Here is a 24,353-nt window from a genome sequence, read left to right as displayed (position 1 = left end):
GGAAGGCTGAGCCAGCATCAGGTGAGGAGGAAGAGGTGAGGAAGAGCCAGGACAGCTGGAGACCCCAGAGCATCTCCAGGAGAAGGATCCCATGCTGCCCTTTGGACTGGCTGGCTGTTGGCTGGCTTCTGGGGCAGGACTTGCAGGAGGGACACATGCTGTGAGGGGACCCTGTGCATCGTGCCCTTCCTCCAGCCACTGCCTGTGGGGACAGTGCCAGGTGTCCCCAATCCAACAGCCCTGCCCGCCCAGGGGGTGGTGGGCAGCCTCTCCACCCCCACCACCCCTCCTGCCTCCCAGCATCCCACACAGTGTGGCCTGAGTGGCACATTCCATCCTGTGCAGCACCCAGTGCGGCACATCCCACCCCGTGCAGCATGTCCTGCATAGCGTGTTTTGTCCCACTGCAGCCTGGTGTCCCATGCCATGCACCCTACATCGTGCATGCCAGACTCTGCACCCCGCCATGCACCCCACACAGCGTGTTGCCTCCTGCTGCCAGCTGACATGGCATGGAGGCACGGCCGGGTTTGCAGCACACCAGGACTCACTCGGAGAGACAGCAGGACTCGGAGGTGGAGCACTGCCTGCCTGCTCTGGGCTGGGGGTCTGTCCCACTGGGCTGCTATACATAGGCCAGCCCCATGCTGGCGGGGCGCTGAATGGAGCAGGCTCAGTCTTATCAACCCAGCGTGTCATCAGAGGGTATTTTTGGGGACAGCAGCTGCAGGCATTTGTAACGTTTGGTCCCTGCATGCTGACACCCAGGAACAGAGCTGGGGGAAGCAGCAGGAGCTGGTGCTGGTACCGGGAGACGCTGAAGAGAGGCAGCGGAGTGAGGTATGTGTGCACGGGGCACAGGACTGGGTTTTGGGGCCATATGGGGCAGGGGAATGAGGGAAGGGGGCGGCTTAGGGGGGCAGCATTGTGGCCGAGCCATCAGGGTCATGTGGGTCTGTGGGAGCTGCCGTGGGGTGGCCCGTGGATCTGAGGAGTGTGGCTGGTGAGGTGGCTCTGAATTGATGCACCTTTCTGGGGTAGGGGTCTGGGAGGAGAAGCTGGCCTGGGTCCCTGCCACTCCTCAGGGACTGGTCCTCTCCCATTGTCCCGTATGGCTCGTTCAGGGAGTATTTTGGTTTCTCTGCCCCCTGTCCTGCCTGAGGGAGGCCAACACCTCTGTACCAGCCCCAGCCATGGTGTGTGCAGAGCCAGGGGTGCACTCGCCCTGGGGGGCACAGAGCACCCTACCCTACTCTAGCCCATGACTGTGGGCATGGTTACCCATGGTGCTGGTGGTGGAGGCAGATCCCTTCAAAAGCGGGACCCATCACCCCAGCCTGCCCTCTGCCCCTCTGGGTCTAATGATTCTCGACTTTGAGTAACCAAGGGATGGATCCTGCCTGTGGGACCACAGTCTGGAAGGTGACCTGCTACCAGTGGACCCCTGCTTCGGGGCACAACCCCATGGGGTGACTGCTGGGAACAGGGGGATCCCCAACTCCCCTGCCCCTCTGAGCCTGGGAAGCAGTGCCTGGATCCGGCTGGGTGGCTCCTGCCTGCGACAGCCCCATATCAGCACCTGCCTGCTGAGCCAGCCCAGATGCTGCAGGAATGCGGCTCTGCCACCACCCGATACTGCAGGAATGCCCTGCGGGTGGGGAAGAGGCGAGTTGGGGTCGTCCTGCCTCTGTCAACCCACATCCCTCACTCATCCCCCATCCCTCACACCCAGCGAGCAGCTGCCTGCACTCCCTATCTAGGCAGGGGCCCCCCTCCCCTGAAGCTGGGGTTCCCTCTGTGACCCTGGGCAGGCAGCCTGGGCTGTGGGTGCGCTGATCACTCGGGATGCAAAGAGCTGCCTTTTACCATCTCTTTTGTTACCACTGGGCTGGGAAATGAGTGATTTGGGCTGAGGCAGGAGCATATCCAGTGGGGCTGGGGTGCTCAAAGTAAGGGTGATGCTTCTGCAGTGTGGGCTCGGTGCTGGGGGCTTTGCTCTGGGTGCAGATCTCTCCTGACGGTGCTCCATGCTGCTCTCTTTGCTGAAGCCTGAGCCCCCACCCTGATCGGTCTGTGCATCCTCCCAGGCTGATGATCCCCACTGCTGCTTCAGCCAGCCCCCTGCCCTGACCCCGAGGCAGCGGTGATGGAGGGGTTTGGGGGAGCCCCCAGGTTCCTGGCCTATCCACATGCATTCACAGTGCAAAGTGGTGCCAACGCAGTTCTGAGTTGCCAGATCACAGGTGACCCCCAGCCAAGCATCCTCTGGGAAAAAGACAAGAAACCGATCGAGCCCTCAGGCCATTTCCACATGGAGGCCAAGGGGAACCTGTACAGCCTGCTGGTGTCCCATGCCACCCCCCAGGACAGCGGGCTCTATGTCTGTAAGGCCAGGAACAGTGTTGGAGAGACCTATGCTGCTGCCACTCTCAAAGTGAAGGCGGGAGAGCTCCAGGAGGAGGATCGATGCTCGGGTGATGAGGCACCCGCCTTCCTTGTCACCCCCTCATCCACTTGGGTGTGCCGCGGGGAGGATGTGATGTTCACCTGCCGGGTGTCTGGGCAGCCGTGCCCGGTGCTGGAGTGGGAGAAGGACGGGCACAAGCTCTCTGACCTCTTCGAGAGCAGCCACTTCACAGTGGGGCAGGAGCCAGAGGACTGGCACTTCCTCAGGCTGTTTGGTGCCCGGCCACCAGATGCGGGGGTGTATGTTTGCAGGGCACGCAGCGGCTCCCGGGAGGCCCTGGCTGCTGCCGTGCTCCTGGTTGAACCCCGAGCACCGCCTGACAGGCTCCCCAATGGCTCCCCCACTGACGGGCCCCAGCTGATGATGGAGCGGCAGCAGCGGAGGCGGCGGCGGCACACAGCTGGACAGCATGAGGGACCAGAGTCCTGGGTGCCCAACAGTGTGGTGCCAGCCAGAGAGCCAGGGGCCAAGACATTCGCTGTGAGCGCAGGGAAGCATGCCAAGTTTCGCTGCTATGTCACCGGCAAACCCAAGCCAGAGATCATCTGGCAGAAAGATGGGGAGCCCCTCACCCCCAGCCGCAGGCACCTTGTCTACGAGGACCGAGAAGGCTACTTCATCCTCAAGGTGCTGTACTGCAAACCCCAGGACCAGGGTCTGTACGTCTGCACCGCATCCAACACTGCTGGCCAGACCCTCAGTGCAGTGCAGCTCCAGGTGAAAGGTAGGAGCGTGCCCCAGTGCTGCTGGATGTGGCTGGGTCCTGCAGGTGTCCAGGGATTTTCATCTGGCAGGGGTGGCTCTGTGTGTGAGCCCAGCATCCCTGGGCTCTCTCCTTCCCTGTGCAGCTAGGGGTTACCCCACGCTCCTCTGGACAGAGCTATGGACAAGAATCTGAGGATGCTGGGCTCTCCCAGGGAGCTGTGTCCTCCTCTGTGCCCCTCACTCCTTGTAAGCAGAGAGGTGGCATCCCTGAAGGGCTGTGGGTATCCAGCCGACAACAGGGACAGAGGACAGTGCCTCTGTGACAAATTCCCCAGGAAGCACCGAGCGGTTTTGGCAGGCAGCCCTGCAGGGCATGGCTCCAGGCGTCTGCACTGTCTGCAGCCCGGTCCCCAAGCATCGCCCTGACAGCTGGGGACAGCCTGCCGCTGGGGTGACCAGGCACCTGGTGCATTCCCTGCCTGCGCCCTGCTTCTCCCCTCTGCTGAGCCGCCTGCCGTGGCATGATGGTGTGCATGCTTCTGTGTCCCACAAAACTTGCTGATAGATGGAGGGGTATTGTTGGGTCCCCCCAGCCTGTGCCCTAGTTCCCCTCACTTTGGAGGATGTGCTTCCTGGGAGCAGTGCCTGTCCCACACAGGCCAAAGAGAGGGGCAGAGAAGGGCCAAGGGCTCGACACTGTTTGAGAGCTGGGAACACCTCGAGTGAAGGGCTGCTGGGGGTGCTGTGCCCCCTGCACCCTCAGCACCTGTCTCTCCTGGCGGCAGAGCACCGGCTGCGGTTCCAGGTGCAGCTGGCAGATGTGGAGGTGGCGGAGCGGGAGGATGCCGTGCTGGAGTGCCAGGTGCCGCTGGAGACCATCCCCACTGCCTGGTACCTGGAGGACAGGGAGCTGCAGCCCAGCCACAAGTACGTGATGGAGGAGCGAGGTGTGCTGCGGCGCCTGACCATCCGTGACGTCCGCACGGATGATGATGGCATCTACCTCTGCCAGATGAAGGACAAAGGGCGCAGCATTGCTGAGGTCTCGGTTCGAGGTGGGGAGCAGGCTTTGCCTTGCTATCCCCCTCCTTGCCAGGCTCCCCACCACTCCCTGCATTTGCCTTCGCATCTTTTGGCTGTGGTGCCTGTTACTGCCCCTCCTTGATCTCCTCCTCTGTCCCACCCTGGGGAGCCCAGCCCACCCCCCAGCATCAGTCCCCAACCCTCACGCATCTCTTCCTGTAGGGGTGATCACGAAGCGGCTGCCACGGAAACTGGATGTGATGGAGGGGGAGAACGCAGTTTTCTGCGTGGAGACACGGGAGGCATTGGAGGGGATCTGCTGGAGCCAGGATGGGCTGCAGCTGCGGGAGTCACCCCGCATCGTGCTGAAGAGCTTTGGCAGGATGCACCTCCTGGTGTTGGTGCATGTGACCCGCCAGGATGCAGGCACCATTTCCTTCACTGCCGGCGAGTCGCAGACATCCTCCCAGCTCCGAGTGAAGTGTAAGCCCCAGGCTTGGAGGTACCCTGTGTCCTTCATCCTGCCCATTCACAGTAGGTGACATGGGGAAGAGATGGGGTGGGCACCCACTATGCTGTGGATGTGATGCTGCAGTGGCTTCCTGGGGAAGGAGGTTTTAAGCAGGGGTCCAGGGACCCAGCTTCATTGGCACTCACAAACCCCTGTAACCAGCACCGTGGTACACAGGAGCAAGACCATCCTCTCCATCAGAGAGAGGAGCCTGAGAGAAACAGGCTGTGTAGCTCCACTCATCCCTTCTGCCGCCCCGACGGGAGCCTCACTGCCATCCCCAAACAGGCAACACAGGCTGTGACTTGCAGGTGTGAAGCATGACCCCCCAAGCACGCCGGTGGCAGCCAAGATGAGTGTGGCAGAGAGCAACGTGGCCCTACTGACGTGGTGCCCTGCGCCTGATGCCCACCACCGCCCCCCCAGCCGCTACCTGCTGGAGCGACGGGAGGCGGTGGGGGGCGAGTGGGTACAGTGCCTTGCCACTGACCTGCCCAGCCGGGTGCGGGTGCTGGGCGACAGCGTGCCCCGTGAGGCCGACTACTGCTTCCGCGTCTGCGCCACCAACGAGCATGGCAGGAGCAGCCCTGTGGAGTTCCCCGGCTCCGTGCATCTGGGTGAGGGTCCCAAGCTGGGGACATTCCCCTGGGACCTGGCTCTCCACTGGGGGCAGTCGGGATGTCATGCCATGGCACGCTGCTTGCTGGTGCTGCCGGGGCTGAGTCCAGCTGTGCTCCAGCCCCGGCAGCTCGCCTGGAGAGAGGGCTGCAGGATGCGTGGGTGCGGGATGGTGAGGATGCGCAGTTCTCCCTGGAGCTGTCGGTTGCGGTGCATGGTGCCTGGTTCCTCAACGGCGCTAGACTGGGCCAGGAGGAGGAGGAGGCAGGAGGCCGGTGCAGCGTGCAGTGCCACGGGACAGAGCACTCACTGCTGATCCGGGGAGCACGGCTGGCTGACAGTGGGACACAGGTCACCTTCCTGTCCGGTGCTGTGCAGGACTCAGCCACCCTGCACGTGCAAGGTGAGCAGAGGGCTTGCAATGGGGTCCTGCCAGGAGAAGAGCAGCAGGGGGTCTCATGCTGGAGGATGCTTCTCATCCCTCCGCCATGTCTATCAGCCCCACAGGTCCGCATCGCCCCAGTACCTGAGGCCGAGCAGCTCCGGGAGGTGCCAGCAGGGCTACCTGTGCTGCTGGAGTGTCAGGTGTCCCCCGCAGACACCCCCGTCTGCTGGTTGAAGGATGGCAAGGCTGTGCCTCTGGATGACATTATTGCAGTGCAGGCAGAGGGCTGTGTGAGGAGGCTGCTCCTCCGCTCAGCAGGTCCCTCAGACACGGGCACGTACACCTGTGACGCTGGGGATGATGCCATGAGCTTCAAGGTGGCCATCACTGGTGAGCTGGGGACTACATGTGGGAGCCTGGACCCCACCTCCTGACAGTGGTCCTGCCCCTCTTCTTGCTCCCATGATGGGAGCTGAAAGTCAGTTGGGTGTCCATGCTGAGCCCCGTGTGATCCCCGGCAGAGACACCGGTGAGGATCGTCAGTTCCAACGAGGAGGCTCCTCACACCTATGTGGCCGGGCAGCGCGTGGAGCTGTGGTGCCAGCTGTCCCGCCCGGCAGCCCCAGTGCGCTGGTACAAGGACGGGGAGGAGGTGGAGGCGGGAGAGAGCCTGGTGCTGGAGCAGGAGGGGCCGCGGTGCCGGCTGGTGCTGCCCTGTGCCCGGCCGCAGGACACAGGGGAATTTGTCTGTGATGCTGGCGGGGACTCTGTGTTCTACACCATCACTGTGGCAGGTGAGTGCGATGCAGACAGGCTGGTGGAGACATATCTTGGGAGGGGGGCTTTCTTTGGGGGTACAGGGTGTCACAGCACATGTCATTGTGGGTGTCACTGTCTCTTCCTGCCCTGGGGTTGGGGTTGCTCATCAGAGATGCTCATGCTGGGTCCTGACCAGCAGGTCAGGCAGGCAGAGTCTTTGTGGCAACTCTGGTGTGCAAAACCACCAGACTGCTGGCAAAGGGGACAGCTTGCTCTGCCAGGCCAAAACACTCAGTTGCCCAAGGGCTGGCACACATCGCCCCCACACTGGGGTGCTTGCCGGACTTCTCCCATGGCCGGTAAACAAGCCCTCCTCTGAGTTCCTAAAAATAGTGGGTGTGAGCACCTGGCATGGGGTGACTTGCGGTCAAACACCACTCTGATGGACAGTGTTAATTGCTAGCCTGAAAATTCGTCGTTGCCTGAACACTGACAATTGGTTGGTGTTTGCTGGGTGTGAGCAAGGGATGGTGTCCCACATGGCTGCCCCAGCTTTTGAGAGGCTGCTGGCATCGCTGGCTGGCAGAGGATAATGAAAGCTGAAAATGAGTGAAAGACTTCCCCTTGCTGGCCCCAAAACCTACAGTGCCTCAACCACAGGGAGGTGACTGGGAGCAGAGCTAAAGCCCAGTTAGAAGGCCCTGTGAGTGCAGAGGTAAAACAGCTCTACGGTGTTAATAAGTGGCGTGGCAAATTGATGAAGCTGATGGCAGAGAATGTAGGAGTGGAGATGGGATGAATGAGGAGAGTTGCTGGTCAGGGTGAAGAAAGGTGTGTTTTAGTGTGATAAAGGCAAAATGGCCAGCAGGAAGGACAGGCAGCGTGTGCTCTGGGCAGAGGCAGGAGGCATCGTCCACCCTGCGGGGGTGCAGGACATGGAGAGCCCGGCTTCCCTGGAGCGAGAGGGGAAACACCATCTACTGAAGCTCAACCTGTGTGTCCCCCTGGCTGAGCAGCTTTGCACAACTTAGATGGAAGGGTCTTAGAGAGTCTGGCCCAGCTCAATCAGGATTTGGGCATTGATGTCACCGGCAGGGCTCAGTGCGGTGCCAGGAGGCTCAGGCTGGCACCGCTCTGGCAGGAGTGCTGGGCCGGCTGCTGCTGTCAGCGCTGCTGTGGCACACTTGGGTTTCCCCGAGGCATCCCAGCCATCGCCCAGGGGCTGCTGTGGCATGGATCCTGCCTGCCTCAAGCCTGGTCACCCTTGCACGGCTCTGGGTTTCCAGCAGCTGCCGAGTGCTGGGGCGCCCTTGGAGACAACAGTGGGGCTTGAGCCAGAGCAGTGCTGCCCCACAAGGGCTGGCACATTGCCACTCCTTGCTTTGGTGCCACTCAACATCTCCAGCTGCACTTCAGCGATGTGATTGCTTTTAGCAGGTCCAGGGAGACAGACAGCTGCTGAGCGTTTGATCAGGGGGCCAGGCGGATGCAAGCTCAGCATGGGGCAGGTTGAATGCTGCAAACCGGCGCCATGCCCCTCTTGTGCGCTGCAGGGCTGCAATGCACTGCTGAGCCTGGGCATCATGGCCAGACGCTGTCTGGGAAGTTCGCAGCCCGGACACCCAGCATGGGGCAGCTGTGGGCCGTGGGAAGGGCAGGTTGTTGCTTGGCTGCCAGCATGCACTGGTGTCACCGTGCCCTGTGCCTGCCCAGAGCTGTGAGCTGGCTGAGCACCATGGTACAGCCTGGGTCAGCTACAGCTCATTGCAATGCACATGGACAGACAGATGGTGTTGGTTGCTGCAGGTGAGGGCCACATCCTGACCTTTTCCCAGGAGAGAGGAGGGCTCCTCACCTCATGCTTGTACTGGGAGCCCCTCCGGCTTTAAAGATCCAACTCAAGTCATCAGGGAGATGTGAGCAGTGGCACACATTTTGTATGTAACCCACTAAGGATGGTGTTTGGCAAGCTCTGTTATCTGGCATGGTGTGCCAGGTCCTGCTGAGCTGGAGGGATGGGTATGCTGGCTGCAAGCAAGCCACATGCCTGAACTGCAGTGAGAGCAAATGCCAAGGCCAAGCTGACACAGAAGCACCAGCCGGGGGGTGTCCACCCAGCAGCCTCGTAACTGGGGAGACAGGTAGAGAGGTGGGACCCCCCTGCAGGGCAGCCACAGGGGCTGGTGCTGGGAACACATACAGCAATTAGCAGTGCTTCGGGCTCGCTAATGACGAGCTTGCCCACCTGTATCCCACCTCTGCATCACTCAGCTCCGTCCTAAGACAGAGCAGGGCAGGTACTGTGGAAGTCAGTGGCTTACAGTGACCTACAGCCAGGCTGGAAGTCGGGTGCTCCTGACAGGTGTGATGGGTGAGGAGCAGAGGGAGCACCAGGCACGGTTCCACTTGTGCTGTGTGGGATGCAGATGAGGTGGTGCCTTTCAGCCTTAAAACCAACAAGCCAGTGGAGCCATTGCTCCACAGACAACTGTGATGGCCACCATTGCCTTCTCTGGTCTTTACATCCCGGCTGAACCGCACATCTCTCCCCAGCAGAAGCACCGGTGAGGATCGTCAGCTCCAACGAGGAGGCTCCTCACACCTATGTGGCCGGGCAGCGCGTGGAGCTGTGGTGCCAGCTGTCCCGCCCGGCAGCCCCAGTGCACTGGTACAAGGATGGGGAGGAGGTGGAGGCGGGAGAGAGCCTGGTGCTGGAGCAGGAGGGGCCGCGGTGCCGGCTGGTGCTGCCCTGTGCCCGGCCACAGGACACAGGGGAATTTGTCTGTGATGCTGGCGGGGACTCTGTGTTCTACACCATCACTGTGGCAGGTGAGTGCGATGCACAGCTACAGCCCTCTGCCTTTATAATTCTGCTCAACTCCCTGTTCACACTGCCAACCCACTGGTAGCTGCAGCATCTCAGCTGCCTCTCACCTCCTCATGAGCGGCTCCTTCCCATGCCCCTGGGCTGGACAGGGATGTGGGCAGGGGCAGGTCAGCTGCTCCATCTCCTCCCAGAGCCCTGTGCTGTTCTGTCCCTCCACACCCCAGGGCACAGCCATGCTCTGCCCATGGATTTTTCCACCTCGCACCCCAGCCCTGGTGCTCCTTTGCCTTTCATCTGCCAGCACCGCAGGGCTGAGATGCTCCTGGCTGTTGGCCCCGGGGTAGGTAGGATGGAGGCCAAGTGACACAGGTTTTTGATCTGCTCAGCCCCGCAGGTCCACATTGCCCCAGTGCCTGAAGCAGAGAAGCTCAAGGAGGTGCTGGAAGGGCTGCCTGTGTCACTGGAGTGCCAGGTGACCCCACCAGATGCCCCCATCTGCTGGCTGAAGGATGGCAAGGCCGTGGTCCCAACTGAAGTCCTAGCCATCTGCTCAGAGGGATGCTCGCGGAGGCTGCACATCGCCACAGCCACTCTGTCTGACTCAGGGGTGTACACCTGTGATGCCGGGGATGATGCTGTCAGCTTCAGGGTGACCGTGAGCGGTGAGCTGCCTGGAGGGTGCCTATCCTCCTGCAAGGCTCACCCACCACCATGGCTGAGTACCTTCTGTGTGTCCCCTGGCAGAGCCACTGGTGAGGATCATCAGCTCTAACGAGGCGGCTCCTCACGCCTATGTGGCCGGGCAGCGCGTGGAGCTGTGGTGCCAGCTGTCCCGCCCGGCAGCCCCAGTGCGCTGGTACAAGGACGGGGAGGAGGTGAAGGCAGGCGAGAGTCTGGTGCTGGAGCAGGAGGGGCCACAGTGCCGGCTGGTGCTGCCCTGTGCCCAGCTGCAGGACACAGGGGAGTTCATCTGCAACACTGGGGATGCATCTGTCTCATTCCATGTCTCGGTGGCAGGTTGGTGACACAGCAGGGATGTCCTGGCAAGGGCAGCTCTACCCTGGCTCTGTGCCATGGGGTCCCCAGCCCTGTGCTCTGCCCTCAGCATCGCAGAGGTGGGGATGTGGCTGCATCACCCCGGGGCAGGTGGGTGCCCCCCTCCAGATATGCTGGGCTGGCACCATCCACCCAATGCTCATGCCCTCCAGCAGCTCCTGCCCCTTTGCACTGGGGGAAGAGGCTGTAGCATCCGTGCAGCCCCATGGGGACAGGGATGCAGGTGACAGTAAGTAGGGACAGCAGAGCCAGGTGTGGTGCAGAGAGCAGGTCTCACACCCTTCCTTTGTGTCCCTGTTAGAGCCACAAGTGCGGATCCTGCAGCCTCCACAGCGCTCGCTGGAGCTGCCAGTGCAGGCACCGGGGCGTGTGGAGCTGCGGTGCGAGCTCTCTGTGCCAGGTGCTCCTGTACGCTGGTTCAAGGACGGGCTGGAGGTGGATGAGACTGACAACCTGCTGCTGCTGGCAGAGGGTGCCTGGCGCTGCCTCCTCATCCCCAGGAGCAGTGCTGAGGATGCGGGCGAGTACATCTGCGAAAGCAAGGATGAGGCCGTCTCTTTCGATGTCCAGGTGTCAGGTCAGCAGGGACCTGGGAGCAGGGAGATGCTGATAAGGCTCCAGTTGTGGGGTCTTTCTCAGCCTGGGTGAGGGGGACTGGTTCCTCCATGGTGATGAAGCTGGTGGGTGCCCACCCCCTGGGCCACCCAGCGCAGAAGCTTGCCTGGGGCTGGCAGCAGAGGTGTTCCTGGGGCCATGTTGTCCCCATGCTGCTTCGCATCACAGCCATGTCATCCTCGCAGAGCCGCCAGTGAGGATCCTGCAGCCTCTCAGGCCTCCTCCCATCGTGATGGTGTCCCCAGGGGAGACAGTGACACTGGACTGTGAGCTGTCCCCTGCGGATGCACCTGTGTGCTGGTCCAAGGCGGGTGTCAGGCTGGAGGCTGGAGGCAGCCTGGTGCTGGAGGAGGAAGGTGCCCACCGCCGCCTGCTCATCCCCATGGCCAGAGCTGAAGACTCCGGAAAATACATCTGCGATGCTGCAGATGACACAATTGCCTTCACCGTTCAAGTGCTGGGTGAGCAAGAACCTAGGGGAGAGCCTGACGGGGGGTGCTGTCTGCACAGACCCCAGAGACCTCAGCTCTGTTGGTGCTGGGTGCTGCAGATCCGCTGGTCAGGATCCTGGAGAGGGATGTCCTGCCAATCCAACGGCACTGCCAGGTCATGGAGGACCTGGTGCTGGAGGTGCAGCTCTCACACGCTCACGGGGAGGTGAAGTGGTACAAGGATGGGGAGAAGTTACAGGACACAGGGCACGTGCGGCTGGAGGAGGACGGGGCACGCCGCTCGCTCGTCATCCTGGGTGCCACGGGCAGGGACACAGGGGAGTATCTCTGTGATACCGGCAATGACAGCATCATCTTCTTTGTCACTGTAGAAGGTGAGCGGGACATCCTGGGTGGAGTGGGTAGGGAGGTGAGGACTGAGGTGTGTCCCTGACCGCTGCCAGGCTGGTGTGGGGTTGGGCTGGGTGGCAGAGAGCATGGGGAGGCTGGTGGGGGGACACAGGGAGCCAGCTCCACCCACATGAGGGCTCTTTGGAAACCCCTGCACTGCCCAGGTGCAGCCAGAGGGCATCCAGACAGGATCTGGCCATTGCAGCACCCAGCATAGGCTGCTGCTCCCATGGTGACAGCCCATCTCTCCAGTCCCAGAGCCACCGGTGACCATCGTGGGCAGCACAGGTGCCATGGAGCATCGCTGTCTGGTGGCTGGGGAGGACCTGGTGCTGACTTGTGAGCTCTCCCGGCCTGATGCCACCGTGCGCTGGCTCCGGGATGGCCAGGAGGTGCAGGCAGGTGAGCGGGTGCAGATGGAGGCCCGCGGGGTGCGGCGGCAGCTCACCATCCATGGAGTGCAGTCCAGTGACTCGGGGTGCTACATCTGCGATGCTGCCAGTGACCGTATGGTGACAAGCGTGGAGGTGTCGGGTGAGCCTGGAGGAGCTCAGCGCTCTGGGCACCCCCAGCACAGTGGGATCATGCTGCAGTCCTGGGCGAGGGGAGGAGATGCCTCTGTGACCCTGCTGATGGCAGAGGCCAGGGCAGCAGCATGGCAGGGGAGGGTGGGAGCCCTGTCCCCCGTCCCTCAGGAGCTGTTGGTCAGAAAAGGACATGTCAGGGTCGTGGTGAGATGTGTTCCTCCCGTCTCCCCGAGCCAGGAGCTGGTTAAATTTAGCCTTGGCTGGCTCCCAGGCGCCGTTCCTCCTGTTTCAGCTGCCAAGGGCTGAGCTCAGCCTGGACCCTTATCACCTGGAGAAGGAGAGCTGGGCAGGGTGGGAGAGAGCCTGGTTCAGGCAGGTGTCCCAGATCCCCAGCAAGGCACTCAGGATGGGGGGACACTGAAATTGATGGTCCCAACCTGGCACCTGAGCTGCCTGTGCAGGTAGGGATCCAGGAGCAATAGGCTCGGCCACTGTGTCTGCCTGGAACCCCTTCCCCAAGGAGACTTTGAGCTGTCAGACCCCGCCAGCCTGCATGTCTGCCCCACCAGGACCCCTAGCAGGTCCCACTGTGACCTCCAGCCAGCCCCACAGCAACCCCCAGCTGCTCACAGCATCCTGCAGCTGGATGCACCATGACCGTCATCAGCCTCACAGTCTCCCTGCCCCATGGTGATTCACCCTGGGCATCGCTGCCCCTCTGCTCACAGCTGTCCCATCCCAGCCCTGTCCCACACTGCAGGGACACCCCTGAACCCTGCCTTATCCCTCGCACCCCCAGCCCAGCCCGTGTGCATTGTCAACAAGGAAGAGGCACAGAGCCCACTGGAGGTGCTGGAGGGGGACAGCGTGACGCTGGTGGCCCGGCTGTCCCTGGAGACAGCAGCAGCACAGTGGCAGAAAGATGGACAGATGCTGTGTTCGGGTGGGCGGCTGCTGGTGTGCAGCGAGGGCCCCACACGCAGCCTCACCATCAAGCAAGTGGAGCTGGGTGACAGTGGCATCTTCCTCTGCGATGCTGGTGATGATGAGGTGCATTTCACACTGCACGTGAAAGGTGAGCCTGGAGGTGTCCCTCACCCATGCCGGGGACAGGAGCGGTCCCCTGCCCAGCACTGGGATGCTTCATGCCCCATCCCATGCCAGTGCTGCTGGCAGGGGGATATCTGAGCCTGGCACTCCCCTGGCACAGAGGCACCTGTGCTGTTCGTGAACAAGAGAGAGGAGCTGGAGAAGTTGTTGGTGCTGGAGGGTGGCAGCACTGTGCTCTCCGCCATCGTGTCCATGGAGCGAGCTGATGTCACCTGGCTGGGCCCACAGCAGGCGGTGGTGGCCGGTGAGCGCTGCGAGCTGCGGCGGGATGGCCGCGTGCACAGCCTAGTCCTCCACAACGTAGCCAAGGAGGATGCTGGCATCTACACCTGCCTCTCCTCCAACGACCAGATGCAGTTCGACGTGAGCGTCCGAGGTGGGTGGCAAGGGGGTGGTGGGGGTGCTCAGGGAACCCCTGCAGCAGCTGGTGCTGACATGGAGGGTTTGGCCATGCAGAGCTGCAGGTGAAGTTCCTGCGCGGGCTGTCGGATGTGCGTGCGCGGCAGGGTGAGCGGGTGGTGCTGTGGTGTGAGCTCTGCAAGGCACGGGGCGACGTGCTGTGGCGGAAGGATGGGCAGGCACTGGTGCCCGGCACACGCTGGCAGATGATGGCGGAGGGGCGAGAGCGCTCGTTGGTCCTGAGCCGTGTGGAGCCTGAGGATGCCGGCGAGTACTGCTGTGAATCCAACGATGACCGGACGCTGGCAACGCTGACAGTGCAGGGTGAGCTGTGCCCTGGATTTGGCTGTCACCCCAGGGACCCCTGTGCCATGGGTGCAGTGGGAAAGCTGGTCATGGCGATGACGGGAGGTGCAGGGATGCTCAGCAGCTCTACAGGATAGGGGATCCCTGGTGCCGTGCTCTGATGCCCCAGCTGTAGTCCCCAGGGTGGTGGAGATCATCACAGAGCTGAAGAGCCTGACAGTGCTAGAGGGTGAGGATGCCACCTTCAAGTGCCTGGTGTCACCAGAGGATGTGGCCGTGACCTGGCAGCTGAATGGCCAGCCTGTGTTTCCTGGCGAGCGGCTGCTGGTGACGAGGAGTGGGCTGTGCCACAGCCTCACCCTCCGGCAGTGCCAGCCGGCTGATGCGGGCACTGTGACAGCCAACGCTGAAGGGCTGGTGAGCATGGCTCGGCTGAGTGTGCAAGGTGAGGGGGATGGAGCTGGCTGGGGCACAGCCCAGGGCACAACTCTGGGGCTGGATGCTGACCTGGTGCATGGCCTGTGCAGAGGCACAGGTGCTGTTCGTACAGAAGCTGCGAGACGTGGTGGCAGAGGAGCAGGGGGACGCGTGCCTGGAGGTGGAGGTGAGCCACGAGGCTGCTGAGGTGCAGTGGCTGAAGCAGGGTGTCCTTCTCCAGCCGAGCAGCAAGTACCAGATGCAGGAGTCGGGACACCGGCGCACTCTCACTATCCGCTGCCTTGGCCCTGCCGACCGTGGCACCTACCGCTGTGAGAGCCTGCATGACCGCACGCAGGCCAGGCTCTGTGTGGAGCGTGAGTACCACAGCAGGGACAGGAATGGGGACAGGAATGGGGACAGGGATGGAAAATAGGAAGGGGGCAGCACCAGCCTGCTACAAGGATGTTGCAGGCTGAAGGAGGAAGAGTGGGCAGGGCTGGTACTTGGCTGGAAGTGGTGGTCAAGCAGAGAGGTGAGCGTAGGGGTCAGCGATGGGCAGGAGTGGGCACCTGGTAAAAAGGGCTGGATTTAGGGGATCAGTCCAGCAAGAACAGACTGGGGAACCAGGGTCACTAGGGTGGAGCAGGCACTCGCTCATGGACACAAGTCCCTTGCAGCTCAGAAGGTGTCGATCCGGATGCCGCTGGCGGACGTGGAGACCTTTGAGAAGGAAACGGCCACCTTCCACCTGGAGCTGTCTCACCCCGGTGTGTCCGGGGTCTGGACGCGGGACGGCATCCGGGTGAAGCCCAGTGGCACATGCCGAATCAGCGCCACGGGCTGCGGACACAGCCTCACGCTGGAGGGGTTGGCACTGCAGGACTCGGGCACCATCACCTTCACAGCTGACACCCTACGCTGCAGTGCCCGCCTGCTTGTGCGGGGTACGGTCAACGGGGAGTGTGTGGCCAGGGTCTGAGCCAAGACCCAGCTGGGACACTGGTGATGAGTCCTTGCTCATGGTGGTGTCCCACCAAATGCCACCCTCACCTTGGGAATACCTCCCTGTCTCCACATCCTCAAGCTCATCTCTTTCCCCTATCTAACCTTGCCTCCTTGTATCCTCTCTCCTCAGAGCCTCCAGTCACTATGGTGAGGGTCCCACAGGATGTGGGAGTCACGGAGATGGGGGTCGCCAGCTTCGAGTGCGAGCTGTCTCGCCCCAGTGTGGAGGTGAAGTGGTTCAAGGTGAGGGTTTGTCTAGATGCCTTCCAGCAGCACCCAGATGGGTCCTCCCTGTTTCACCCCCTGGCCACTGCCCTCCCTGCCAGGGCTGCAGGCAGGGGTTGGGGGCTGTGAAGCAGCCGGGTGCTGCCTTGCACCCCTGAGCGCGCACTCCCCGGGCAGGACGGGCAGGAACTGCGGCCAGGGCCCCACTGCCGCCTCTACTCAGTGGGTCTGCGCCGTGTCCTGCAGCTGAGCCGCTGCGAGCTGGCTGACACTGGCACCTACACCTGCGATGCAGGCGACTGCCAGGCCTCTGCCACGCTGCACGTCCAGGGTACAGCCACCCCCTCTCCTGGAGACAGGCGCACCCCCAAATCTTGTGCCACCTGCTCTCCCTTGTCCTTGGCTACCCTGCCACCCTGCCTCTTGCCCACAGAGCGCCAGGTCTGCATCACGAAGGACCTGCAGGATGCCTGCGTGCAGGAGGGGGACAACGCTGTCTTCACCTGTGAGGTGTCACATGAGGACGTGAAGGGCGAGTGGTTCCGGGATGGGGAGAAAATCAAGGTCTCCAGCACAGTGAAGATACGGCAAGAAGGTGGGGTTGCAAGGCTGCTGCCAGGCATGGCACCCCCTCCTGTCTTGGGCAGGCACCTCTGCACCCAATCTGGGACTGGGAGGGGGTGAATTCAAGCAATAGGAGTTTGAGTGGACAAAGTGGGGGGATCCCTGCCCCAAACCTGCTGTGGGTGCCTATCACGGTCCCCTTGAGCCAGGCTCTCCCCACCAGGAACCCGGCATTTCCTGCTACTCTGCGGTGTGCGCCCCGAGGACGCGGGATTCATCCGCTTCACTGCTGGGATGGCTGGCTCAGAGGCCAGCCTGCAGGTGGAAGGTACTGGTGCTGGGAGATGGGATGTGCCGGGGCTGACATGTGGGATCCCCTTGGGACACCATTCCCTCAGCAATGCCAACAGCTCTCCCCCACCTGCCAGCGCTGCCCATCCGGATCGTGAAGCCACTGCGGGACAAGACGGTGCTGGCACGGCACAAGGCGACACTGGAGTGCACAGTGTCCCACGCCCGGGGCCGGGTGCGCTGGCTCCGCGGGGACACCGAAATCTTTGCCGGTGACAAGTACGAGATCTGCAACCTGGACTGCTACCGCACACTCATCATCCACTGCGTGGGCCCCGAGGATGAGGACTCATACACCTGCGACGCCTTTGATGATCGTTCCACCGCCCGGCTCCTGGTGGAGGGTAAGGAGGCATGTGGCGGGGCACCAGTGGGGGCTGGGGGTGCTGTCATCCCTTGCAGCGGAGGGACGCTGGGGGCCCTGTTCCCACATCCCACTGCTTGCAAGGGTCTGCACGCTGGGGTCAGGGGAGCAGGCTGGACGTGGGACCAGGGATCTGTGCCCCCCTTTGCTGGGACACCCCTTTTCTGGTGCCCCACCTTCTTCAGGGATACTGAGCTCCCCCTTATTCCTCTTGTCCCTGCAGGGAGGTAGGAGCCAGGATGTGGTGATCAGGGCCTGCACAGAGACAGATGAACGCCAGTGCTGGGAGATGGGGTCATGCTTTCCCTCGGATGTACAGACACATGGACACCATTCCCAGCCTGCTCTGGCCTCAGGGCTCTGCATTAAACAGCATTTTTTTTCTGACATGGCTTCTTTCACTCCAGCGAGACGGGGTCCCTTTAGGAGAAAGGGTGGTGGCACCACTCTGCATCTTGCCCAGCATTCCTGGGGAGTGCAGCCCTCGACATCCCGCCTCTCCCCTGCACAGCCTCTGGTCCCACACACCGGGCTCCGAAAGGCTCTTTACTGTGTGGCTGTGGCCTCAGCAGCATTTGGCACATTTACAAAAGAGACTGAAAAGGGTGACAGCAGCGTGGCGCTGCAGAGATGGGGGCACCTGGCAGAAACGTGCAATTCCTGGGGCAGTGGGGCTGGCTGGGCTGAGGAGGGGCTCCCAAAGCAGGGGGGCACCCTGGTCCAGTCTCACCACCATCCTGCCCACCTGGCCAAGGGGAAATCCTGGTTCACTCTGTAATAAATTAATACAAATCATAGCAAGAGAATTATATACAAGGCGGGAGCCTCTGCTCGTAGCACCGCTCTGGGGCTCCTGCCCTGTCCTGAGGCTCAGCCCAGCCCCAGGGTTCCCCCTGGCCACTATAAAATCTAGTCGCCAGCAAAACAGCGACAGCTTCTGATGCCACGGGGGTCCCTGCATCCCTGAGGCAGCCCAGCCTCTGCCCAAAGGCTGGATCCAGTGTCTTGTCTCCCATCAAAACACTTTGGGGGGTGCACGAGGCATCACCCCAGGACAGCCACTTCACAGGAACTGCCTGGCCCTGGCAGCCTCTGCCCCAGAACCACCTTGGTCCAGCTCAGGAAAAAGTGGGGAGAGAAGCAGTTCTGTGGGGCAGGGTGGGTGTCTAGGGCAGGGGGACTTTCTGAGGAGGCAGGTTTGGGAAGCACTGCCTGAAAGCCGCTTTCAGGGCCAGGGTGGGACAGGGCACACATGCTTGGGGGAGTCCCTGGAGGAGCAAGGGCTGGTGGATCTGCTCTTTGAGAAAGGGATGTGGGGCACAGGCACTTGGGGAGTTGCTGGGGGAGGTGCGATGGGGTGGGGACAGGCACAAGGAGCTGCTATTGGGGAAGGGGGGCTCAAACATGGGGAGGGAGATGTTGGGATGCAGGATGAGTGTGCCCAGGCCATGGGGAAACATGGCAGTGGGGGCACAGGAACCCTCTGCCCCAGTAGAGCTGCTTGCACCATGTGTCCATAGGTGCTGGTGTCCACAGTCCTTGGGCTGAGTCCCTGCTGGAGGGCTCCCCCAGCACCTCCAGGCCCCGCGGGCAGCCAGGGCTCACCCAGCCAAGTCCCGCAAGTCCCCAGGAAGGGTCTCTATCTGCAGGCCCAAGGCGCAGGTGGCCACCCTGGGGCCAAGGGAACAGCCCCATCTGTCCCAGGGGGTCTGTCAGAGCAGGCTGGAGTGCTGGTGTCACTCGAGGTCACTGGGTTGGCTTATACCCGCACGGCAGGGCCAGAGCCCGTGGTGAGGGGCACGGTGGAGCTGCAGTCATAGTCCAGGTCCACCACGGCGTGGGTGCTGGCAATGAGGCTGTTCAGGGACGGCCCCGTCTGCCGCTCTCGGAAACTCTGGATGTAGCTCTGCTTGAGAGAGGGAGAATAGAAAGTGAGGGGGGCTCTGCTCCTGGCCCATTCCATCCCATCTCACCTTAAACTCTGCAGAGGCCCCCCAGAAACTGCCCTGTGCAGTCCCACCCACCTCAGTAGTCAGGCCCACCAGGGCCTGGCTGCAGCCTCATCCCTGCCCCAGGTGCACGCTTCACACCTCACCCACTGCCTGTTTTTACTACAGCCACTGCACTTTTGGCCACCGGTTTACATTTGCTGAAGTGCTCCATGGTGGACATGTCCCAGTTTAGCACCTCCTGAGCTGCCTGGCCCCAAGATGTCCCAGCACTGTCCCTCAGGGAGCTTGGATGCTGGCTGGCACCTGGGCATCTCTCCCCCCTCCACACCCTAGCCCACCCACATGGAGAAGGAAGAAGAGCCTCAGAGGCCGGGGAAGATCTCTACCCTGGGCACAGGACTCACGGGGGAGAGCACGTCCCCATCGAAGCGGCGCACAGGATTGGGCTTGCGGCGGTAGGCGGGCTCGGGTGGGTGGGCTTTGTGCTGGTGGGGTGGCGGGTGGTGGGGTCTCCGTTTCTTCTTTTTCTCTTTTCGATCCTCCCGCTGCTTGATGCGCATCAGCTGCACGCGGCGCTGCTGCCGGCTGATGATCACTGCAGGGCAGAAGGGTATGTGAGCACCAGGAAGCACCCCAAAATCCTCCCCACACCCAAACCAGCTCTGGCTTTGCACATCCAGGCTTCCCCTTGCCATTCTATGTCCCAGCATAGTCCCAAACCCCTTATCTGTGCATACAAACGAGGTTCTGAGAACCGCACCCAGTCCCCCCAGCTCCTGCATCCACCCCATGCCACGTCAATGTCCTCCAGCCCCCACGCACCTTCAGTGTGGGAGTAGCCCTCAGCTGTGACCTTCCACTGGACCAGGACACCCAGTGTGGTGAGAAGCGGCCAGATGCCCAGGATGACCCAGCTGTACCAGCACACGGGGCGAGCAGGAGCCACTTTGATGCGCTCATAGATGTACTGCACCAGGAGGAAGAGCTCAATGAAGTAGTCAACGGTGACGGTCATGATGGCGCTGCCAAAGACGGCGGTGGAAAGAGTGGTGAAGAAGCGCTGCCATTGCAGGGTGAGGACGGCGAAGAGCATCCCCACACCCAGGAGCAGTGCAATGGGGATCCACACTGTTGGCGGGTGATAGAACTGCTCCATCACCACCAGTGTGGCCACTGCCAGCAGCAGCCCCAGGAGCAGCCCCACCATGAAGAGGCCAACACTGCGCACCAGCATGGTGACCAGTCCGCACAGGACCCCGATGCCCAGCCCGATGCCCACCGAGGCCTCCACGCTCAGCTGCGTGTCTAGCACCCGCTCCTTGTAGCACAGCATGAAGATGATGATGGAGCCGAACATCAACCCTGTCAGGAACATAACAGCCTTGAAGCAACGGTAACCTGTGGAGAGAACACTGCAGTCAGGGGATGGATGGCCAGCACCACCGCATCTCCCCCTTGCCCCACCAGCCGCTGGGCTGGCCTGGCTCACCAAAGAAGCAGTAGATGATGCCGAAGAGGCAGCACATGGCGCACACCACCGAGGGCACCACCTGGTAACGACGCTCAATTTCCTGCTGGCAGTTGTGCCCCCAGTCCTGGCCCGGCTCGTGCGGCAGCAGCTTGAACCGCAGCGTCTGCACAGTTGCAGTCATGGCTCTAGGGACTCCCGGGAGAGGCATCAAAATCTCCGCTTCTGCCCCATGGCTCACCGGCAAAACTGCACCCCAGCACCTGTCCCAGCTGCTGAGAGAGAGAAGGGGGATGGAGGTACCGCCAGTACGTGCCTGGTGGCAATGCCTACCACTCAGCACCCAGCCACCGAAAAAGCCACTCCGGCCCCTTGGCACCCGGGTGGGAAGGAAGGGGATGAGCAAACAGCCTCATCTGCGGGGGCTGTGGGGGCATGGACCGTCACCCAGAGGGTGGCTGCAGGGATGTACTGTCCCCAGGGAGCCCAGCTGCACGCCCTGCGACCTTTGTTGCTGCAACACAGGGTTTTACAATTTCTTTGCAGCTTCAATTTCCTCCCCTTGTCTCTCCAGCGCCCTTTCCCTGCTCCATTAAAGGGAGACTTCCACTACCTGGTATTTTCTGCCTGTGAAGTAATTATGTTCGATAATTAAGTCACCCCCCAGTCTTCTATTTTTATAGGCTAAACAGATTGAGCTCTTAAAGCTTGTACTCCAAGGCATTTTCTCCAATCCTCTAATCATATTTCTGGCTACTTTTCATCCCCGCTCCAGCTTCTAGTGTCCTTGTAAAAACAAAACAGGCCCCTGTGCTGGATGCAGCTCTCCCACACTGACCCACGGGGTTGGACAGGGACCAGCACTGGGTGACATTGTCCCTTACCCAAGGGCTCACTTATAATACTGTGGCCACACTGGGATGCTGAGCAGGCAGTCACTGGGCCCCCCACTGCGCCTACGCAGACGGAGGGGTCATAATCCCCCACAAAGACTGATCCAGCTCCAGCTTAAACCTAATTACAGCAGCTGTCTGCCCACTCCCACCTGGAGCCGGTTCCAGCATCACTTTGCTCCCCTGGCGCCTTTCCAAACTCAGTTGGTTTGGGATGGGTTTATTGTCACTGGTTGTCCTCACGCCAGTGCCAGTCACAGAATCACAGAATTGGCTAGGTTGGAAAAGACCTCAGAGATCATCAAGTCCAACCCTTGGTCCAACTTCAGCCCATTTACTAGATCATGGCACTAAGAGCCATGTCCAATCTCAGTTTAAAAACCTCCAGGGACGGTGAGTCCACCACCTCCCTGGGCAGGCCATTCCAATGCCTGATCACTCTCTCCATAAAGAACTTCTTCCTAATATCCAGCCTAAACTTCCCCTGGCAGAGTTTAAGCCCATGTCCCCTTGTCCTATTGCTAACTGCCTGGGAGAAGAGACCAGTTCCCACCTGGCTATAACTTCCCTTCAGGTAGTTATAGAGAGCGATGAGGTCACCTCTAAGCCTCCTCTTCTCCAGACTGAACAACCCCAGCTCCCTCAGCCTCTCCCCAAAGGTCATGTGCTCAAGTCCCTTCACCAGTCTTGTTGCTCTTCTCTGGACCCGCTCCAGCACCTCAATATCTTTCCTGGACTGAGGGGCCCAGAACTGAACACAATACTCCAGGTGTGGCCTGACCAATGCAGAGCACAGGGGAAGGATCACTTCCCTTGTCCTGCTGACCACGCTATTTTTGATACAGGCCAGGATACCACTGGCCTTCTTGGCCACCTGGGCACACTGTTGGCTCATGTTGAGCTTCCTGTCAATCAGTACCCCCAGGTCCCCTTCCAAGTGCCACATTAAAGCAGCCGTCTCAGAATGGCTCACAAAACCAGAGCACTGGGAAGGGGCAAGGAAGAGGGCAGGGGCTGTGGCCACAGCTCTCTATTGCCCAGCATCTCGCTGCTGCCCACACTGGGCTCCACCAGCACCTCTTCCCCATCACCAGCCTCCTTCTCTCCCTCTGCCTGGAGAAGGAAACACCAGCGAGGGCAAATCCCCCTGGGGAAGCTGAGCACAGCACTTAATCTCGGTGAAGCAGGCAGGCAAGGAGTGGGTAGCTGAGCACTGGGCCCCTGCCTGCCCTGCCTGAGCCCCTGGGGGACGCTAAGCAGGATTGGACTTTAACCATGCAGCGAGAGAGAGAAATACCGGCCCTGGCTGCCCCGGCTGGGATGGGAAACGCCGTGAGGGGTGCGAGCGGGGCTCTGCCAGACAGCCGTGCCCGGGGGGCTGGAGACAGGGCATGGCATGGCAGCTGGCTAGCGTGGGCATGACACGAACGGCTCAGCACGGCTAAGCATGGCCGGCAGAGTAGAGGTTCTGCTCTCTGCCCCTCGACCCACGGCAGGTCGATGCCAGGGCAGCGGGGAAGGGTCGCCGGGGAGAACCCGTCTCCGGCAGGGCTGTAGGCAGCGTTGCATGCAGCTGCCGGCGCCCATTGGCGCGGGCACTGTTGCTAGGGGAGCCCAGCGCCTGCTCATTGGCGCCGGGACTTACCCACCTGCTGCCGCCCTCCCCGCACTGCCGGGCTCCCCGCCGCGGCCTGTCCCGGGCCCCCCGCACTCTCCGGGCACATCCCTGCAGCGGCCCGGGTGCAGCGCTCGGGGCCCGGCCCCGCCGCGGCGCTACCCCCGCCGCCTCCCGACCGGCCCCGTTGCCCCCCGCCGGGCTGGCGGGTTCCGTGCCGGCGGGGCGGGCGGGCGGGGCGTTGCTAAGCGACGACCGCAAGGGCCGCCGGGGCGCGGGGCCGCTCCGCCCCTCTCTTTGTTCGGGGCGGGGGGCCCGGGGGCGCCCCGTCGGGCCCCGCACGCCCGTCCCGGGCACGGCGCTCTGCTCCTCGAGACAAGGGGCTGGGTCCCCGGTGCCCGAGCCCTTCCCCCGACGGCCCGGCGCGCCACCCCGCCTGCCAGACCCCCACGTGCTGTCCCACCCCCTGCAGCGCAGCCCCGCCCCGCCCCGCCCGCTCCCACCTGCGCTCCCGGCCCCGCAGCGGCGGCGGCCCCGCGGCGCGCGGCGCTCCCGTTCCCAGCCCCCGCGCATGCTGGCGGCGCGGCCCGCCGCGCGGTGCTGAGCGGACAGCTCCGCCTGACGTCACCGCGCTGCGTCACCGCGCCGGCCAGGGGGCGGGGCCGGATGGGGGCGGGGTCTTCCCAGAAGGGGGCGTGGTTTGGGGGCGGGGCTTGCACCAGGCGGTGGGGCGGGGCTTGCACCAGGTGGTGGGGCGTGCACCCGTTCGTGCACTAGGTGGGCCACGGACCGTGCACGGGTTTATGCACCCAGGTGTGCAGCAGGGCGGCATGGCGTGCCCCAGGCCATGCACCGGGGAGTCAAACAGGGCTGTGTGTGCAGTGCGGCGCAGCGTGCACTGGGCCATGCTCTGTGTGTGGTGTGTTCGGCGTGCAGCAGTTGCAAAGGCTGCAAGGCCCTAGGCACGGTGCAAAGGGGATGGAGTGATGTGGAGTGCAGGGAGGGCGTGCAGGGGTGTGGGTGTGCAAACCTCAGGGAGGCCGTATGTGGGTTGTGCTGCCGGTCCATGCTTGACGGCATGCAGAGGGCCGTGGACTTTTTCAAGAGGCTTGTGCCAGGGCCACGGAGACTGAAGTGCCTCTGTTCAGAGGGAGCAGGTGCAAACATAATGGGCACCTACAGAGCACATATAAGGCACCTATAGTGTCTGTCCACCCATCCCTCTGCAAGTGAGCAGTAGATGCAAGCGTGGCAGGTAGTGGGAAGACATGGCGCTCTGCAGAGCTCCCGGGAGCTGGCACCTCCCAGATACAGTGCCCAGAACCCTGGGGAAGTCCTGGCAGGGA

The 24,353-nt window shown here is 62.2% G+C and overlaps 2 protein-coding genes across 9 annotated transcripts; one reads left to right on the top strand and one right to left on the bottom strand.

Moving 5' to 3' along the window:
• Positions 1 to 449: 449 nt before the first annotated feature.
• OBSL1 (obscurin like cytoskeletal adaptor 1) lies at positions 450 to 17,466 on the top strand. 5 transcript variants are annotated; one of them, XM_065840599.2, is made up of 27 exons: positions 452 to 840; positions 2,088 to 3,191; positions 3,958 to 4,227; positions 4,418 to 4,678; positions 5,018 to 5,323; positions 5,446 to 5,727; positions 5,824 to 6,099; positions 6,231 to 6,503; positions 9,025 to 9,297; positions 9,682 to 9,957; positions 10,040 to 10,312; positions 10,653 to 10,928; positions 11,152 to 11,427; positions 11,517 to 11,792; positions 12,061 to 12,342; positions 13,135 to 13,410; positions 13,546 to 13,821; positions 13,902 to 14,168; positions 14,326 to 14,595; positions 14,678 to 14,944; positions 15,248 to 15,514; positions 15,706 to 15,818; positions 15,978 to 16,131; positions 16,234 to 16,395; positions 16,588 to 16,692; positions 16,793 to 17,059; positions 17,303 to 17,466. In XM_065840599.2, exons 2-27 carry the CDS (start codon positions 2,147 to 2,149, stop codon positions 17,308 to 17,310), a joined length of 7,077 nt encoding a protein of 2,358 aa, XP_065696671.1. In that variant the 5' UTR covers positions 452 to 840; positions 2,088 to 2,146; the 3' UTR covers positions 17,311 to 17,466. The 5 variants fall into 5 exon arrangements, 4 of the variants coding, with proteins under 4 accessions (XP_065696671.1, XP_071667047.1, XP_065696669.1 ...); XM_071810946.1 differs by having other exon boundaries at positions 453 to 840; positions 2,202 to 3,191; positions 9,022 to 9,297; XM_065840597.2 differs by having other exon boundaries at positions 453 to 840; positions 9,022 to 9,297.
• Positions 17,467 to 17,612: 146 nt separating this feature from the next.
• TMEM198 (transmembrane protein 198) lies at positions 17,613 to 23,625 on the bottom strand. Of its 4 annotated transcripts, none has more exons than XM_065840600.2 (5): positions 23,511 to 23,625; positions 20,521 to 20,771; positions 19,854 to 20,429; positions 19,418 to 19,626; positions 17,613 to 18,988 (listed from the first exon to the last, which is right to left on the bottom strand). In XM_065840600.2, the coding sequence occupies exons 2-5, from the start codon at positions 20,708 to 20,710 to the stop codon at positions 18,839 to 18,841; spliced, it is 1,125 nt and encodes a 374-aa protein (XP_065696672.1). In that variant the 5' UTR covers positions 20,711 to 20,771; positions 23,511 to 23,625; the 3' UTR covers positions 17,613 to 18,838. The 4 variants fall into 4 exon arrangements, with proteins under 4 accessions (XP_065696672.1, XP_065696673.1, XP_065696674.1 ...); XM_065840601.2 differs by having other exon boundaries at positions 17,613 to 18,985; XM_065840602.2 differs by having other exon boundaries at positions 17,613 to 18,985; positions 19,436 to 19,626.
• Positions 23,626 to 24,353: the final 728 nt, after the last annotated feature.

Source organism: Patagioenas fasciata, chromosome 7 (assembly GCF_037038585.1).
Source record: "Patagioenas fasciata isolate bPatFas1 chromosome 7, bPatFas1.hap1, whole genome shotgun sequence".
Lineage (NCBI taxonomy): Eukaryota > Metazoa > Chordata > Aves > Columbiformes > Columbidae > Patagioenas > Patagioenas fasciata.
This window is presented reverse-complemented; position numbering and strand designations above follow the sequence as displayed.